The sequence below is a fragment of the Xiphophorus maculatus genome, chromosome 22 (genome assembly GCF_002775205.1).
Source record: "Xiphophorus maculatus strain JP 163 A chromosome 22, X_maculatus-5.0-male, whole genome shotgun sequence".
Classification (NCBI taxonomy): Eukaryota; Metazoa; Chordata; class Actinopteri; order Cyprinodontiformes; family Poeciliidae; genus Xiphophorus; species Xiphophorus maculatus.
In genome coordinates this window covers 911,191-930,902 of record NC_036464.1, presented here as the reverse complement: position 1 = coordinate 930,902, position 19,712 = coordinate 911,191, and the positions used below count along the sequence as shown (strand labels likewise).

The 19,712-nt window shown below is 42.1% G+C and overlaps 2 protein-coding genes across 2 annotated transcripts; both read left to right on the top strand.

The window, feature by feature from the left end:
* Positions 1 to 1,325: 1,325 nt before the first annotated feature.
* On the top strand, positions 1,326 to 12,765 carry eif3a (eukaryotic translation initiation factor 3 subunit A). The gene is made up of 22 exons (XM_005795191.2): positions 1,326 to 1,374; positions 2,604 to 2,794; positions 2,878 to 3,014; positions 3,718 to 3,881; positions 4,038 to 4,237; positions 4,567 to 4,775; positions 4,849 to 5,020; positions 5,655 to 5,759; positions 5,870 to 5,968; positions 6,049 to 6,165; positions 6,250 to 6,435; positions 7,108 to 7,455; positions 7,591 to 7,695; positions 7,780 to 7,893; positions 8,081 to 8,203; positions 8,282 to 8,435; positions 8,544 to 8,716; positions 9,264 to 9,337; positions 9,409 to 9,908; positions 10,804 to 10,936; positions 11,018 to 11,238; positions 12,081 to 12,765. The coding sequence occupies exons 1-22, from the start codon at positions 1,326 to 1,328 to the stop codon at positions 12,263 to 12,265; spliced, it is 3,759 nt and encodes a 1,252-aa protein (XP_005795248.1). The 3' UTR covers positions 12,266 to 12,765.
* A 2,515-nt stretch (positions 12,766 to 15,280) lies between these two features.
* On the top strand, positions 15,281 to 19,413 carry emx2 (empty spiracles homeobox 2). Its single transcript, XM_005795190.3, has 3 exons — positions 15,281 to 16,023; positions 17,026 to 17,210; positions 18,301 to 19,413. The coding sequence occupies exons 1-3, from the start codon at positions 15,633 to 15,635 to the stop codon at positions 18,466 to 18,468; spliced, it is 744 nt and encodes a 247-aa protein (XP_005795247.1). The 5' UTR covers positions 15,281 to 15,632; the 3' UTR covers positions 18,469 to 19,413.
* Positions 19,414 to 19,712: the final 299 nt, after the last annotated feature.

The window sequence follows — 19,712 nt, the reverse complement described above, 5'->3', positions numbered from 1 at the left end:
CAGAACCTCTTCCCTCTTCCGGGACTGGACGGCTGATAGGGCGGAGCCTCGGTGCTCTCAGCCAATCACAGCGTTCCATTAGGAAGCTCTGTTGCTGCGTTCAAGGCCGTTGAATAATAGAGTTTCTTCCAACAGACAACGATGTCTGCTGTTCGGCAAACATATTATATTATATTATATTATATTATATTATATTATATTATATTATATTATATTATATTATATTATATTATATTATATTATATTATATTATATTATATTATATTATATTATATTATATTATATTATATTATATTATATTATATTATATTATATTATTTCTTTGTGATTATTTCTAATGCTGAAAATGGAAAATATAGGGTATATTTAAAACATTATAAGTGGGAATAAGTTTTCTTAGTGTTGTATGCAAGAATGAATCATATTAAGGAAAGAATTAACAGAATAATTCATGTGTGAATCCAATCACACATGAAAGGGAGAGAAAGAAGCGCAAAGGTGTTTAATTCCACCCATTAAAAATAAGACGTTGCAACCCTCCTATTTTGTGTTTTAAATGCCTATTTTTTGCATTTTAATCAATAGTACTGACACTAGAAGGACAGTTTATAACTAACTAACTAACTAACTGACTGACTGACTGACTGACTAATTAAATAAATAAATCGATCAATCTTGTTCTTTCTTCTGACAACATAATTCTAAGGATGGCCATTGCCAGTGTCTGGGATTTTCAGTAGACATTGAACGCATTAATAGGGAGCACATCCGGGAGCTTTGCTCCCCCACGGCTGCCAGGTTAGTTAAAAATCCCCGTTTAGGAAGAGTGGCATTAAAAAGACGCAATCTTCAACACAACTAAAACACACATTAACATTATTGGACAAAATAGACTAGATTATTAATATATGATTCATGGTGTAGGTGTGTCATCTCCAGGATATTAGTGTCACCCACTCTGGCAACCCCTTACAAAGCTTTTCGGTATCGCCCCTGCAATTTAAAATGAATGTTACTCTTTTCAAAGACCAATAATCGAGTAATGTGTTCATACTCATATTAAATATTTAGTATAAGTGATAAAAAAATAATATCAACCAACCCAATTGGTAAAACAAAAAGCTCATTACACGTTTTTCACTCTGTGACTTTTCCTAAAGGGGAGTGTGCTTCGCACCTGGCAACCTTTCTCCGGTCGCTCACGCGGTACATCCTTTCAGCCAGCGCCGTCGTCCTGAGTGAGTGTGTGGCCTGGATGGACTGGTGAAATTACTGCGGTTTTAACCAAGTCAGTCACTTTTGAGTTGCACTAGCACATCACCAAGATGCCGGCGTATTTCCAGCGGCCAGAAAACGCTCTCAAGCGAGCGAACGGTGAGTTTGAGCTGCTCCTGGATTTAATGCTGACTCCAGCCGCGTCACCTCAGAGATGCTAACTGCTAATGCGAGTCGGAATGGCGCGCTAAGCTAGTTGTAGCGACATCTAGGCCACATTTGTACATGTCACAGTGGTTAGTAAATGATAACGTCGTACTTTGTCAGTGTTAACATTATTTGACAAACAAAAAGACGTTGTTGACAACACTTTGTTGCACGTGTCCATTTTTATATAAAATAAACCAACGTTGTTAGCGTTTATATGGTTGTTCTTTGGGCCTAGTTGCTACAGTCGGTAGAAACAGCTGTGTTTAACGGTTTTCGGCGTTTTTCTAAATTTTTGTGGATAACGTTAATTTGATCAATTATGTTTTTATTGCAGATTGAGCTCCGCTAATGACATTGGATAGGATTGTTACTAGGCAAATTAGATGTTTCGGTTGCCTGTAGATCGAGGATGTAAAACTTTGTGGGAAAATGTAATCAAAATTGAAAACTTGTACCAAACCGAGCGCCACAATTACATAAATATTTACTAAAGTTAATAGCAAGTGTCTTTTATTGTTCAATTTCATTTTACAAATGATCATAGTAATAAATCCCGACTTGTTACATTTTTAAATAGAAACCATTTTCTCCTGTTTTTGCCATTAGACTATCAATAAAGGTATTTAAATTTTAAATAGCTTGGAAAAGATAACAATTTGGTGAAAAACATCACACTTAATAGTGAATCTTTTTCAAAAAGTTTGGCAGAAACGGCAAAATTCTAAACATCTTCCTCCATTTTGCATCGCTTGAGTTAGTTTTTAGTTGTTTTTTCTTTATTTAAAAGGCTGAAGAGATGGAAACACATTTGCAGAATAAGTTCTGACATAGCGAAGGCTCCCATCCAGTGGTGGGTCTGTGCCTTACCAGAAGCACAAAACTTGCTAGTTTGCAACTTCTACTTCCTGTTTATTACTATCTTACAAAGTTACGCTTTGCATGCCATAGTTGGTTTACTCCAAACACAGCTAATTCGCATTTTAAAAGTTTACACACCATTTTCATAACAATTGGTTAGAAACATAATATAACTGGTGTTCTACAGAAGCCTGTTTAAAATAGGTGTTTTCTGCCATAATTACCTATACAGCAGTATAAATAAGAACTATATTCACTGTTATGATTAAATAAAGATTTATTTGTTTATTAAGGAATTTCTCTGACTTGTTTTTAAACAGAATTTCTTGAGGTCGGCAAGAAGCAGCCAGCCTTGGATGTTTTGTACGATGTTATCAAGAGTAAAAAACATCGAACATGGCAGAAGATCCACGAGCCCATCATGCTCAAGTACCTGGAGCTGTGTGTGGATCTGCGCAAGAGCCACCTGGCCAAAGAGGGTCTCTACCAGTACAAGAACATCTGCCAGCAGGTTGGGAGGAAACAGTAACAGCGGCTACATCTGGGATGTCTGTTCACATCGTGGTAAATTAAAGCCTTTGTCTTTCCTCTCAGGTGAACATCAAATCTTTGGAGGATGTGGTCAGGGCTTACCTGAAGCTGGCAGAGGAAAAGACGGAGACAGCCAAGGAGGAGTCACAGCAGATGGTTCTGGACATCGAGGACCTGGACAACATCCAGACTCCAGAAAGGTGAACTTATGGTTAACCAGAAGATAAACCATCTAATCCAGCGTTTACCTAAAGATGACTTGTAGTATTTGTTGGTGTTCTCAGTTGATGCTGTTCATTTTGTCAGCCTTTCTGGTAACAGCAGATCACGTTGTGAGTGATTTCTGTCCCTATGTGGCCGATTGTCTATTTGACTCGTTGAACTGAGTGCAACAGTCTGTGCACCAAGTCACACCGCTTGTGTGAGCTCAGCACAAATTTTCAAAAGAACCAACCCCAAAGTTGACAAAGAGTCGTGGGATCCAAATGACCCAGTCTCTGAAGACCTCTGGAGGGTTAAAAGTCTTAATCGCAGTAGATAGCAGACCTGAAGGTATCATCAGCAGTAGCTGTCATTACAGTTGTTAAAAGAAATTAAGAGTGTATCGAGTGCAGTTTTCTGGCTGATCTCCGATATTTAAAAAGCCTGACTGATTTTAGCTTATGCCAATTAGTTTCTGTACTAAATATTGTAAAACATTAGCAAAGTTGGCAACGGTAGAAGGTAGCCTTCTCTTAGAAAAGACAACATCAATGTATTGGTAGAAAATATCAGTTTCACATGTAAATATGAACCGATCATCCAAAATTAGAGAAATTGGGGCTGATTAATCTTTGGCCCCCTAAAGGAAACGCTGCAATTAAAGAACCTTTCTGATATCTAACGTCCTTTGTGCCGTTGCAGCGTGCTGCTGAGCGCTGTGAGCGGGGAGGACACCCAGGATCGTACCGACCGCCTGCTGCTCACGCCGTGGGTGAAGTTCCTGTGGGAGTCGTACCGCCAGTGCCTGGACCTGCTGAGAAACAACTCCAAGGTGGAGCGTCTGTATCACGACATCGCCCAGCAAGGTAGCTAGCGCTATAGTAATGACTTTACTTCATCTTTAGGGATGAGTGGCTACAAAAGTGCTTAAAAGTTTCTGCTACTTCTAGTTATTTGATTTGAAGATTTCGACAAGAAAAAAACTCCCAGAAAACCGATTCTTGTTTCTTTTTCTCCTGCAGCTTTCAAGTTCTGCCTGCAGTACACCCGAAAAGCAGAGTTTCGCAAGCTGTGCGACAACCTGCGCATGCATCTGGGTCAGATCCAGCGGCACCACAACCAGAGTACCGCCATTAACCTGAACAACCCTGAGAGCCAGTCCATGCACCTGGAGACGCGGCTGGTGCAGCTGGACAGCGCCATCAGCATGGAGCTCTGGCAGGTCGGTCAGAACCTCTCCAACAACAATCCGCTGTTTGTTCTGAGCTGGATCTGATCTATTTAATTTAATATTAGTGCTGGGACTTTGGTAAAAGTTTTAATCAAGTTATTTGTTGGATGCAAATGAAAATGTAGCCTTTTTTTAATTTGCCATGCCCAGTTGCAGCCCTATTGTGAATTTGGACAATAAAAATAAGCTATCATTGGAAAACATCAGAATTACAATCAGAGATTACAATCTCTGATGTTTGAGCTGGAAAACATGTTTAAATCCAGCTTCACAACCAGAACACTCCACCGATACCTTTTCTCCTCGGTTTTGTCCTTTAGGAAGCGTTTAAGGCCGTCGAGGACATCCACGGCCTCTTCGCCCTCTCCAAGAAGCCTCCCAAGCCACAGCTCATGGCCAACTACTACAACAAGGTTTCCACGGTCTTCTGGAAGTCTGGGAACGCTCTCTTCCACGCCTGCACTCTCCACCGCCTCTACCATCTGTCGAGGGAGATGCGCAAGAATCTGACCCAGGACGAGATGCAGAGGTATTGCTGTTGTTTCAAAGAGCGGTGTGGTGAAGTGAGAACATGTGGTGAAACGGTTTATTTTGATCTCCAGGATGTCCACCAGAGTCCTCCTGGCCACTCTGTCTATTCCCATTACCCCTGAACGCACCGACATCGCTCGGCTTCTGGACATGGACGGCATCATCGTGGAGAAGCACCGCCGGCTGGCCACCCTGCTGGGCCTCCAGTCCCCACCGACCCGCCAGAGCCTCATCAACGACATGGTACGCTGTAGCTTAGCGCATGTGTCAAACTGGAGGCTCGCGGGCCAAATCAGGCTCGCCCTAACTGTTTCTGTGGATCTCCAGAATCTAGAGAGTCACAGAAACAGAATTTCAAGATCATAGTTTGTTTTGTAGGATGGACTCGTGTTACAAAAACAGACCTGCAGTGTTGCCCAATTTCAAGGCGTTACAAAGTAAAAAAAACATTTTGTATCATATTTGATGTATATATATATTTATAACATTTCTATAACAACTGAATGTAACATAGTTACTTTGTTGTGCTATCAAATGGCACTATGTGTCCACATCTACGTCTTCATTTAGTTCTGTGACTTGAGGCTTCGGCTAATCAGCTACCCTTGCTAGCTAGCTAACTCCCTGAAAACCAATCTATCATGGCTAATTGCAAAGTTATTGGCTAGTTGGCTGGATGATGTTTGAGTCACTTCTGCTGCCAACCCATACAAGGCTAGATGCTAATTCAAAGTGGTATTAAAAACCTCTTAAAGTTTTACATTTGGTTTTCTGAAGCTTGATTCAGATTTTTAACCTTTTTAAACAGTTTTTTTCTCTTGGCTACAGTTAAATGTTTGAGTTTATTCTCATAAATGCTTGAATGTTTCTGCTGTAGGTGAGATTTAACCTGCTGCAGTACATCGTCCCTGAAGTGAAGGAGCTCTACAACTGGCTGGAGGTCGACTTTCATCCGCTCAAGCTGAGTGGGAGAGTGACGAAGGTAGACAACTCCTCACCATGTGACAATTAATACTGTTAAAGTTAATTTATGTGTGTTTAAAATATTTCATCTGGATAATTTTTTGCCCTGTTTTGTGACTTTGGTCTCAGGTGTTGAATTGGGTGAGAGATCAGGCTGAGAAGGAGGCAGACCTGCAGCAGTATGTCCCTCACCTGCAGAGCAACACCATCCTTAGACTCCTGCAGCAGGTAAATCCTCTTCCTGCTAACCGTAACTTTACTAAAACATGATAAAGGTTTAATTTGTCTTTTTTTTTTTCAATTTTAAGGTGGCTCAGATCTACCAGAGCATCGAGTTCAGCCGTCTGGCCTCCCTGGTTCCCTTCGTGGACGCCTTCCAGCTGGAGCGCTCAATCGTGGACGCTGCTCGCCACTGCGATCTCCAGGTAAGCATCTGATTGGACGACAGAGTCCAGCTGCTCTGAAGGTTTTTTACACAACGTGTCTGGACTTCCTGATGCTTCCTGTAGGTCCGGATCGACCACACGTCTCGAACGCTGAGCTTCGGCTCCGACCTGAACTACTCAACCAAAGAGGATTCTCCGGTCGGTCCGTTCCTGCAGAACATGCCGTCGGAGCAGATCAGGAACCAGCTGACCGCCATGTCTGCTTCCCTGGCTAAAGCCATCCAGGTCATCAAACCTGCCTCTAACCTGGTGAGCTTCCTCGCTCGTTCAACGCTCCACGCTTACTGTGGCCTTTGCTCTCATGGCCAGTCCATGTTCATAATCCGTCATCGTCTGTTTTTATGTTCAACGCAACATTTCTGCAACAATTTGGATTTTTTATTTTTTTACTAAAAATGTAAAAACACAGAGATACAAATGAGTTTCTAACAAACATAGAAAACATTTGTTATGAGAAAGAAAATGATGGAAACATGAAACTCATATTAACGTAATGAGTCAAATGCAGGAAGAGTTGGAGTTCACTGCAAAAACACAAAATCTTACCAAGTAATTTTGGTCTAGTTTCTAGTGCAAATGTCTTTGTACACTTGGAAAAAGACAAACTAACTTAAAAGTAACTTTTTAGTTAGATACAGGAGCTTGTTTTGAGTATTTGTTTTTATATTGATGAAAAAGTTCTAGTTCCATTGGCAGATTATTTTACTTACAGTGTGACATTTTTCACATGTCAATTTTTCTAGCACATTTCTTTTGATTGCATTTACCCAGAATGCTCTGCTCTATAGTCTGCTTTCTTTGTTTTGATGGAAATTAAACCAGAATTTGTTCAAAACCATGTTTTTATCAAGCGATCGCTTCTTACTACAGTAGCTGAGGTGGATTTTTGTCTGAACAAAACTGTTTTTTATTCCTTTCCAGCAAGAGCGCGATGAACATAACCAGCAGGCCATCGCTGCGTATCTGAAAAACGCTCGCAAGGACCACCAGCGCATCCTGGCCCGCAGGCAGACCATCGAGGAGCGCAAGGAGCGCCTGGAGAGCCTGAACATCCAGCGGGAGAAGGAGGAGCTGGAGCAACGAGAAGCCGAGATGCAGAAGGTCCGCAAAGCCGAGGAGGAGCGTCTGCGGCAGGAGGCCAAGGAGCGGGAGAAGGAGCGCATCATGCAAGAACACGAACAAATCAAGAAGAAGACGGTCCGCGAGCGACTGGAGCAGATCAAGAAAACAGAGCTGGGAGCCAAAGCTTTCAAGGATATTGACATTGAGGTGAAGTTTAATGACAAACACTAATTTAAAGGGCTGAAACGATTAATCTGATTTATCATAATGAATCAATTATTGAGATAATCGTCATCTAATTCATACACACTCAAAAGATTTTTTATTTTTACTCTGAAACAGGACCTGGAGGAGCTGGATCCTGACTTCATCATGGCCAAACAGGTGGAGCAGCTGGAGAAGGAGAAGAAGGAACTTCAGGAGCGTCTGAAGAATCAAGAGAAGAAGGTTGGTCTCTAATCTGCAGCAGAAATCTGTTAAGATATAAGAAAACTAGATGGAAGTTAAATTCTGATGGTTGTTTTTCTACAGATTGATTACTTTGAGAGGGCAAAACGCCTCGAGGAGATTCCTCTGATCAAGAAGGCGTATGAGGAACAGCGAGTCAAAGACATGGAGCTGTGGGAGCTCCAAGAGGAGGACAGGGTGTGTGAGGAAACTTTGACTCTGATTCCAAGCAGAGTGTCCTGTGGACTTTTTCTCTAAATATTTTAACTTTTGCTCTCGTAAAGCTAAAGTCTAAATTCTCAGATTAAATCCAAAAATGTATTTTTCAGTGACACTAATCCTCTGCCGTACTACTCAGAGTCTAACAGCATGTTTCCTGTTTTAGATCAACAACCTGAAGATCGAGCGGGAAAAAGCTCTGGAGCATAAGAAGCGGATGTCCAGGATGATGGAGGACAAGGAAGGCTTCCTGGCCAAGATCACGGCGGCCCGCAGCTTCATCTACGAGGTTTGCAGCAGCTGAAGGGTGAAGCAGAACCTGATGAATTTACAGCAGACATTCAGTGTCTTTATTTGGTCTTTAAAGGAAAAACTTAAAACGTTTGAGGAGCGTTTGGTGGAGGAGAGGAAAACGCGCATGGAAGAAAGGAAGAGGCAGCGCAAAGAGGACCGACGTAACACGTTCTACCGCCAGAAGGAGGAGGAGGCTCAGCGGATCCACGAGGAGCAGCTCAAGAAAGGTTCGAGTCAAATGATCAGAGTTTAGTTTACCGCAGACAAATAAAACTTAAAATTAATTGTTTACCTGTTGGTACAAAGTGATGACATCCTTTTTTTTTTCCAAACAGAGCGTGAGGAGCGAGAGCGCCTGGAGCAGGAGCGCCGTGAGGAGGAGGAGCGGGAGTACCAGGAGCGTCTGCGCAAACTGGAGGAGCAGGAGCGCAAACAGCGCGCGCGACAGCAGGAGATAGAGGAGCGCATCCGGCAGAAGACCGTCAGCCCACAGGAGAAGAAACCCAAGGTAGGAATGACAGAACCGGAAGTTTCAGAGTACTGAGAGGTCTGACAGAACCGGAGAGGTCAGACAAAACCAGAACATAAAGCTGAATCTGAGGAATGTTCTGCCTGCAGATACAAGTTTGACTCTTTTCTTCCTTCCTTCAGTCTTAGTCTCTTCTTACATTCATTCTTCCTTCTGTCTTTATCCATCCTTTTCTTTCTTAGCTTTTTTTCTTACCAGACTTCCTTCCTTCCTTCCTTCCTTCCTTACCTACGAACTTCCTCATTTCTGAAATTCAATTATCCAGCAGTTTGTTATAAAAAACGGCAGATTTTCTCAACATGTAACAATAGAATCACATATTGGCATTTGACTGATTTGTTTTTATTATAACTTGACAGATTTATTATAAAACTCAGTAAAAACCAGTAAGAACCAGTTTTTAATGGTAAAAGCCAAAAAACAGTTTTTACTGCTTTACAGTAAAAACTGGAAAAATGGGTAGAATAACTGGTTGATGTTGCTTCTGGGGACGGGGATTCTGGACTAACATCTTGTCGTGTCACAGGAGGAGAAGGACGAGGGAGGGTGGAGAAGGAAAACTGACGGCGACTCGGAATGGCGCCGCCCGGTTCCTGACAAGTGTGTAGAATGGACACATTCCAACCACTGTTTTCAGTGTCGGTTTTAAACGGGAAGCGTTTCCTCCGCAGGGACTGGAGACAGGAGGGCCGAGAAGACAACCGAGAGGAGCGGGACGGCCCCTTCAGGCGTGGGGACGGTCCTCGCCGTGACGGGGATGACCGCGGGCCTCGCCGAGGCTTTGACGACGACCGAGGTCCGCGTCGCGGAGGAGACGATGAGCGTCCGCCTCGCAGGGAGATGGATGACGACCGTGGGCCGCGCCGAGGCTTCGACGACGACAGAGGTCCCAGGAGGGGCGGGGACGAAGACCGCGGACCCAGACGAGGATTTGACGACGACCGTGGACCCAGACGCGGTTTCGATGACGACCGTGGACCCAGACGCGGCTTCGACGACGACCGTGGACCCAGACGTGGCTTTGATGATGACAGGGGTCCTCGCAGGGGGCTTGATGACTCCAGGGGTTCCAGACGTGGGGCTGACGACGACTGGGGCCCCAGAAGAGACATGGATGATGGCCCGCGCCGCGGTGAGGACGCCAAGCCATGGAAACCCCTCGGCAGACCTGGTACAGTTCTAAGAAAATCATCCTTCAGAGAACTGAAACGTTTCAGGGAGAATTTAATTTAATCGTGTTCAAGCTGTCTGAATCCTTAACCGTCCTGGAGTCTTAGCATGACGCTCAGGAGGAGCGCTGCAGATGTGGGGTTCCGCAGCACCATCCATCGGATAGTGGAGTTCTGGGGGATGGTGTCCCATCAGACAGTCGGTTAACAAAACCACAAAGAAATAAAAACTTATAAAAGAGCATACGAGAAAAGTGCATCGGGTAAAACGGTTGCAAGGTCTAATTGACCCTGACTTATAAGACCACAGGACGGTTAAAAAGCCTAAAATTCATGTATCTAATATGAATGTCTTGGATTTATTTAAAATCTTACGTTGGCCTTAAACACAGTAACAACAGGTCTCAAATCTTGCAGGACTGTTTACTCTCATACATTCTGGGTAATTTATTTTTTTCACTGGACTTTTCTGTCAGGCAAATATTTCAGTCAAACACAGACATCTTCATTCGTCCTGTGGCCCAAGGCGGTTGAGGCTACTGCTAACTGGCTACTAATACAACCTTGCTAGCTAGCTCACTTTTTTGCACCTATTGTAGGAAAGTACATTTATCGCCAGTTGGCTGGGCGACCTTCGTCTTCGTCTCACTCCTCTTTGTAACCCGTTGGGTGATACGTGCATTCTGTGCTAACAAAGTTATTTTCTCTCATGATACAGGTCTTAAATTTCATTAATAATGGTCATAAAAGTCTTAAAAAGCTTTAAACTTTAGGTGGCAACACCTGCAGAAACTTAAATGAAAAGTTTGGCTCATAAAAAGAAAACAAACTGTCCATTAGAGGTCAGAAAGTGAGATCTGAGTTGAAATGTTACTGATGAGTGAATATTTGTTTCAGGTGGCTGGCGTGAGCGGGAAAAAGCCCGAGAGGAGAGCTGGGGGCCGCCCCGCGGCGGCGCCAATGACGACGGAGAAGAAGACGATGGAGACGAGCGAACCAGCGACCGCTTCAGAGACCGTCGTCCACAGAGGTGGGGATGAAAAAACGCTCAAACGGTCACAGATTTCCTGTTGCTTCGTATTTTATTAACCTAATCTGAAACCGTTTTCAGAGAAGAGAATCCCTGGAGGAGAGGAGGCAACGAGGAAGGAAGCTGGAGGGATTCCCGCAGAGAAGAGACCGACAAGGACGAACGCCGTAGCGACCGGGATGACCGCCGTAGCGACCGGGATGACCGCCGTAGCGACCGGGACGACTGCCGTAGCGACCGGCGAGACAGAGACAGACGAGACGATCGCGAACACAGACCTCCACCTAGAGATACTGATGAAGGTGAGGAAGGCTCGGACCCATCAGCTTCGTCACAGTTTGCCTTAAGAAAAACATCTGCAACCCAGAAGTATTAAAAACTTCACACTTTTCTGTTTCAGAAACTAATTTTAGTTTTTTTGACAAGTTTGTAACTTTTAAGTAGGGATGCATCCATCCACAATTTTCACTTCCTGAGGGTTGGTACAATGTAAAGTAAATAAATAAAGCAAGATGTCACTCAGAGCACAAAGCATAGAATCAGACTGAGTAGATCTGCCCTTATGGATCAGAAACATTATCATTGATGCCAATCTAGAATTTCTTTTACAATATCAAGAACGATACAAATATCAGATCGGTGCATCTCCTAAATGCAGAAATAAACCCTTCAGGGACGTGCTGTGGTTTCGCAGGGGCTTAGCACGCCCCACGTTTGGAGGCCTTAGTCCTCGACGCGGACGTCGCGGGTTCGACTCCCGGTCCCGACGACCTTTACCGCATGTCTTGCCCCCTCTCCTCACCCTCCTTCCTGTCTGCCTACTGTAGAAAAAATACGAGCTACTAGCGCCGCAAAAACTCTTCGGAGAAAAAAATGGAAAAAAAATAAATAAACCCTTCAACTGCATATAAACTTTTTGTCTTGAATTGCAGAAGAAAATGAAACTTCTGCTTGGTCTGATTCATAGAGACAAAGTATGACATTCAGCCAGTAGAGGTCACTGTTTACAAATATAAATACAGCTATTAGGAGCTTCATAACGCAAACTTCCTGTTTTAAAAATGTTTTTTATGTATCATGTGTTCCTTTAATTAAAAAAAACAACTTATTTTAACTTAAACTCTTGTATCTGCGGCAACCTCAGGAAGCTCCTGGCGCCGCGGCGGCGACAACAAACGGGAGGAGCGTGAGAGGGAACGCCCCAGAGAGCGAGAGAGGGAGCAAGAGTGCGACGCTGACGGGGAAAAGGCTTGGCGTACCGACAAGGAAAACGCTCGCCGCACCAAGAACGAGACGGACGACGACGGCTGGACCACCGTCCGGCGCTGAGCGGCTGCTCCGCCTCCTGGGACGAACATGACAAGAATTACTATAATAATAAGAGAAAAATACTCAGCCAGTGGGTCACAGCTTCTAGCTTCTAATACTGGATGAAATATTTGTAGACTTTAGCTTCATGGGGATTTATTTTATCTTTTTGTGATTTTTTTTTTGACTGGTTCCTCCTCAACTCTAATATCAGTAACCCAATGAGCTTGTGTGGCCTCTTTAACAATAATCTAAAAATGGTCTGACGTTCAATGCAAACTATGTATCACCAACTGCCTCTTAATCATAGACTGCATCGATAATCTGACTCAGATTAGCATCTCCTGTAGTAGCAGCAGTTGTTCTCCTGGTTTAATTTGCCGGTGGGTTTCACATCTTGATTTGCATGCTTCAGAAAATTCAGGTGGTTTCTTGATAGCCGGTGTGTGCTTCTGTCCTGCTGCAGCCGCTGGATGCATGTTGACAGAACAACTTTACGTAATAAAAATGTTTGCTCACCGCCTCTTTCTCAGTGTCTAATGGGAGAAAAACAAACTTAGATTTTGTTTTGCAAAATAGGAGTTTTTGTATTAGTTTTAATTCACTTATAAAAAATGTTTTTCTTTTGTTTTGATTCCAACTCAGATTTATAAAACATGAAAAAAAAGTAAACTTTAGCACAACAGACAAAAAGTATAAATTATGTACTTAAAATTCTGTGAAAATTTAATATTTTGAATAAGTTGAATTTTTCTGAAATACGTTTCAAATGTGTCATCAGTTGGACATAAGAATGTATCCAACATTTTTTAAAATGCTAATGTTTATAAATATATTTTTCTAAAATATACTTCACAATTAAATATTAAAATTGTTATAAGAATAATCTTAAAATACACTTTGCAGTTGTTAAAATGTATAATTTAAATGCACTAAAAATATATTTTTGTTTGAAAACTTTTCAGGTAGTATTTCCAAATAATGTACTTTAACTATAGTTCAGTGATTTAACTGGGAAAAAGCTTAAAACTCAAAGATCTAGTTCTATTCACTCCTTTATTTAAACTAAAAAATAAGACAATTTAATTTTAAAATACTTTATCCCAAAGAGAAAAACTGTGTAGCTCAAATCCAATGTCTTTCAGAGTCGTGGATGATAATGCTGTGGGAAGGAAGGATTTCCAGTAGCAGTCAGTCTTGCATTGAATATGAAGAGGCCTCTGACTGACGACTTTATGACCGTCTCATAGCATGCTAACGCCTCAATGTCTAGGCAGCAGAAATATTTCAAAATCTGAAATTTTTTACTTTTGGAGCTCAGAAAATTCCTTGTTTGAGTTTATCGGTGGAAATTTACTCCATTTTTTTCATCTGCAATGGACCTAATGCACGTCGTAGTTGACCATAAAATAGTGTGAAATAGTTTTTAGAACGATAAATGCATTTCTGTTATTAAATTGAGCAATAGATGCACATGATTTCTCGGATCAGACTCAGACGGACCACAGGCCGAGATAAAACTTTTATTCAAATATTCTTACAATATTTAACCACAACAGCAACTAAATCAGCAGCTTCTTGCTCCAGATGCAGTTTTGTTTTGGAATTGGTTCCGCAGTCCCGTTGGCGACCAGTAGAGGTCAGTAAACCCTCGCAGAAAACATCAGCAACCCGCCGGACCACGTGTGCCACGACGAAGCGCTGCGGTTCCTGCTGCCCATGTTCAGCAATCAACCAGCAGCATTCAAAAGTTTGGAGGAAATAATACGCAAACAGGCCGGGGTCATGACCTGGTGGAAAAAATATAGAACAATTTAATGTTATTAGAAGTCAAAATAGGCAAAAAACGACGAAGTTGATCGAAATAGAATAGTAAAACATTATACAAATGATTTTGTTATATATATATATATATATATATATATATATATATATATATATATATATATATATATATATATATATATATATATATATATATATATGAAAGAACAGAGACCAAGAACAACAACACGTACAATGGAGACGCAATTTGATTAATATGCATATATAATATATTAAGTATATGTATTTTAAGTGATTTGCGTCTCTGATGTGCGTGTTGTATAATATATATATGTATATATATGGGGAGGCTATGTAAATAATGCTTTTAATGTAGCGAATAAGTTTAAATGTCTGTGCTGAGAAGCTTTTGCTCTTTTAATTTTAATGTTACAAATTTTTATTCCACGAAACTTCATGTACAAAATAATCCACAGAACATTTCATAGACTCTTTTCTATAGTAATATATTAGCATGACAATATTCATGCGATACTATGCAATAATAATAATAATAATAATAATAATAATAATAATGATTTTTTTAAAATGTTTGCATTTCTTCCCAGCTGCCTCCGCTTCCCTGCAGGCCTGCATGATGCGCGGCCGTGGCCCCGCATGTCAGCTGATCCACGCACAGGTAGGCTGCTCCAAACACCTGAGCGTGTTTTTGTCTTCATGCTGACACGCAGAAACCTATTTGCGTGTAAATATGTACACGCAAACTCTTAACGAGAACCGTGAAAGCAGCTCGGACTCAGTCAAGACTTTTATTTGGTTGTTCTGTTGAAAACCAAAATAATTGAAAGGAAAAATACAAGTTTTCTTTTTAAAATATCCGGTGTGAAACCAAAAGAAATAAGTAAAATAAGCGGAGTTATATGTTCATGCTGGCCTTTAATTGGCGCGAGCTGTTGTGGTTAATTAAAAATAATTATTGGCCAAGCAGTCAGAGCGCCGCGCGCACTCTCCCTCCTAAAATCACTTTCAGTGAGTCATTTATGAGCCTTCCATGCAAACAAGCTGCAAACCTGCAACTCTCCATGGTTCGGATGAATGAGTTAAATGTCCCGGAGATATGTGTGCGCGCGCGCGAGTGAGAGAGAGTGCGCGCGCGTGTGCGGGGGGCCTCCTCTCTGGACGAATCCGTTCCGTGTTGCGCGCTCGAGTCCGCCTCTCCGCGCCCCTGCTTCCCCGTTGACGCACTTTTTAAGCGTCTTCCCGTCTCCACCTCAAGGCGAGCAGCAGCGGCGGCGGCAGCAGCAGCGACCAATCACCATGCCATTACAGCCTGCAGAGGAAGCTGTTTATGGGGCTGCAGCGCTAATTAGGCTCATGAACTAACAAATCTGCTTGCACCAACCCGGCCGGGGAAAAAAACCCCAGCGCATCCATGGATTAGTCTGGGAGTAGCTGAGCTCTTTTTATTTTTTCCTACAAGCTTCCCAACTTATTTCGCAGCGAAGAAAACTTTCCCCCCTTTTCTTTGGGTGTGGAGGATAATTTTAAGCAGCGGCGCCTTCGACAACTTCGACCTAAACTGGGGAATCTGGACTATCAGACCATGTTTCAACCCACACCCAAGAGGTGTTTCACGATAGAATCGTTAGTGGCGAAGGATAATCCGGTACCGGCGTCCCGCTCAGAGGAGCCCATCAGGCCGGCGGCTCTCAGCTATGCAAACTCCGGCCAGATGAACCCGTTCCTGAACGGGTTTCACTCGGGCGGCAGGGGCGTCTACTCGAACCCGGACTTGGTGTTTGCAGAGGCGGTCTCTCACCCGCCGAACTCCGCCGTCCCGGTGCACCCGGTGGCCCCGCCACACGCGCTGGCCGCTCACCCGCTCTCCTCGTCGCACAGTCCGCATCCGCTTTTCGCCAGCCAGCAGCGGGACCCGTCCACCTTCTACCCCTGGTTATTACACAGATATAGGTACCTGGGCCACAGGTTTCAGGGTAAGTTCTCCTTACGGTTCAGCTTTTACGCGTGACGCGCGCTGACCGGCCGCGTTTGGGGCTTACTTACCTTTCTTAATACTTTCGAGTTTGTACATAAACTGCCGTGTAAAAAATATGAGAAATCCTGGAAAATCGGTTACACAAAAAAGGCGTTAGAGGCTCATGTGAAACCTGTGAGTTTCCACATAAACTGGTGTGTAAAAATATTAGGAATACTGGGAAATAGGTGAAATAAAAAATATTGTTTACTTACAATTATCTAAAGAGAAAACATGTATTAAAACCGAAATAAGGCTTATTTCGGTTTTAATGAAACTAGAGCTAAATAACAACATATTGTAGCCTGGAGTGTTTATTCAAAGGTTAACAATAAATGCTACAAGAAGAAACATATATATATATATATATATATATATATATATATATATATATATATATATATATATATATATATATATATATATATATATATATATATATATATATATATATATATATATATATATAAAGTAAATAAGAATTAATAAATAATCATTAAAAATAATTTTGATTTTTGTTCACGATGCTTTGCATTGAGTCAGATGACTCAGACCGCGTTTTTATTATTATTTACTTTATATTTATTTTATTTGTTTTCATTTGATCACTGTCAGCTGCTCATGCACCTATTTCATTTTCTCTCAACACATTTTACATGATAGTGGCGGCTTACACGTGTAATATATTCGCTGTAGATAATTCCGATTTTGTTTCTCATTGTCCAAATAAATAAGACCATAATTATATCCTCCTGTAGAGTTGCATAAGGACAAACAAACGTTTTAAACACACATTTCAGTTAAATTTTATACTTTTACGCCATAATCTCCAAATAATAAACTATTACCCAACACTTCCAGTGTTTCTCTGTGGATGAACTCAGGCCTTTTGTTCATGTCAACATGTGAATTCAGTCGTTTAAAAAATCACCCAGGATCCTCGTTTTCTGCTCGTTTTCAGGCAACGAAACGAGTCCGGAGAGCTTCCTTTTGCACAACGCGCTGGCCAGAAAGCCCAAAAGAATCCGGACAGCTTTTTCCCCCTCGCAACTCCTGCGGCTCGAACACGCGTTCGAGAAGAACCATTATGTGGTGGGAGCGGAGAGGAAGCAGCTCGCCCACAGCCTTAGCCTCACAGAAACTCAGGTAAGAAAGAAAAACTTTTTATTTTTTATTATTATTGTTATTATTTGTGAATGACAAAAAGTCGCGCCTGTTTCTGCTTTTATTCCGTTTTGTTTGGGGTTTTATTGCGCAGAAACCTGCTGCTTAAAGTCACGTTTATTTATTCATGTCTCATCTGATTCCTGATGAGTGTCACATGTGACGTTCATATATTTTCACCGTTCGTCATGGCGTTTTTATTATTATTGCTTTTATTATTATTATTATTATTATTATTATTATTATTATTATTATTATTATTATTATTATTATTATTATTATTATTATAATTTACCAGGACTCCATATTTACGCACGGATCTAAAGATGGCTGTTGACGTTTGCAAAACAATAATTCCCAACGATCAAGCCCGCAAATTGTTTCTGCAGACCGGGGTCCGTAAATGCGTCTTGTCAACCGAGGACCGCGGCGGTGGGGGGGGGCTTCCTGCCGGTCATTGTAAAGGCCCTAACCTCATTTCAGAAGGGCTTGGATTACTTTGTTTTGGGGAGGCGGAGGGGCTACGGATGAGAGAATGTTGCCTTTCAAAATGGAGGGCAAATTAACCAGTTAACCATTTTATGGGATAGTGGACACAAAGAGCGAGGCGCTGCTATGTTTAAGCCGCTGTTTGAGCCCACCAGGCCGCCGTCTTTTGTCCGCTGAAGCCGAGGGGAGAAATGAACCGTCACCTCCTTCAATTAGCCCCTCTGAAGGTTTATTAAACGCACCTCAGCGGCCATTTAGGAGTGACAAAGCAAAGTAGCGGATAATTTATCGATTAAGACGTCGGTATTGATTATTGACAAATCCATTTAGAAGAGTGTGTTGACATCAGATAGACGTTTTTGCCGATAATAAAACTGTAACTGTGAGAAGTATCATCATGCATGGTGTATTTATATTTATTTTGCTCTTTGCTGTAATTTGGTAATTTAATCTTTCCTTGAAATTTAAGCGCATTTTCCCCCCTCTTTGCTCTCCTTTTTACGCGCGGACCAATCGCAGGTTTATCTCCTGATACTGATCCGGCTTGTTTTCTGTCTCCCTCTTTTGTCCCGCTCCTCCTCAGGTAAAAGTGTGGTTCCAGAACCGAAGGACGAAGTTCAAGCGGCAGAAGTTGGAGGAGGAGGGCTCGGAGTCGCAGCAGAAGAAGAAAGGCTCGCATCACATAAACCGCTGGAGGCTGGCGACCAAACAGGCGAGCCCGGAGGAAATTGATGTCACTTCGGACGATTAAAAAAAGAAAAGAAAAATCCAAAATGGGACCGACTTTCTCAGAATTGTCTGAATGAAGGAGGATAAGGATACAGGATGCGGGGCAGAGACTGTCGGAGGGTCAGATGGAGGAGAAACGGAGGCCGAGGCTGGTCCTGCTGCACGGAGCGGCTCTGTCGGTCCAACCGGGCCGGGAAGCTGCGCCTCAGTCCGCCTACCTGAACCCACTCCGCTCCGCCACTACAAGCCCTCACACCTCCACCTAATTTTCAATTTTTCTCCAATTCTTATTGGACGTTTGCACTTCAGAAGATTTTTTTTCACCCAAGAAACCAAAACACCAAACTACTTTTTTTTTTTTGTAAAACTTGAAATGCATGGTTTAATATTTTCCCCCGTAGTTCTTTTAATTTGACTAAAGAGGGGAAAAAAAAAGAAGAAAATTCAATTTCTTTTTCATTTTAACTCTATTTTCCAACAGAGAGATGTCGTGCTTCTTCCTTTCTACAAAGTGTGCAGTCTTTCCTTGATGATTCTCGTGTAAAAGTGATTGTGAAAACATATGAAGTAGCGGTGTTTTGATTTTTTTAAAGCAGAAGAAAACATTTTTTTATTATTTTTGTTTCTAAAAGGTGAATCATAGCGCAGCAGTGAAAGGGAAGATATCAGGACGTTCCTTCAACCCAAAGCTTTACCAGAACCAGAACCGAGTCGCTCTGCATCCTCCTGTCAGGACTCAGTGAAGGACTAAAAAAAAAAAAAAAAAACAGAGAAAAAACAAACAAACTTCAGGCACTGAACGTATTCCATGTACAGAAATGCTAAAAGTTCCTGTTTCTGTTCAAACCCCCTTTTACAGAATGTAAATATTTTTGTGTTTGTGTTAAGTTTGCTACAATTTTAACACAAAGTATACTTCCAAGAAGTATGTAATTGTCAATATTTTGTCAATAAAGTTTTATCAGTATGTCGCGCGCAGTACAATTGGATGACTTTTAATTAAAACCGCGCAGTCGCAGTAAATGAGGCTTCTGATGCGGAAATCGGGAAAAAATGCGCAATAATTTGTCGCAGTGAGAGTTTTTTTTTTTCCATTTTGGAAGCGGGATGCTGCGGCGCGTCTTCAGACTCACTGCGCTGGTTTTATTTTTCGGGGGGCGGCTGCAGAGTCTGCTGCGCTGCAGCTACAAAGAGGCCCCCTGTGCAAGGCTTTTGTGGAAGTGCAAATCAGTTTGGGCAATTATCATGCGGGTAATATGAGGGGGG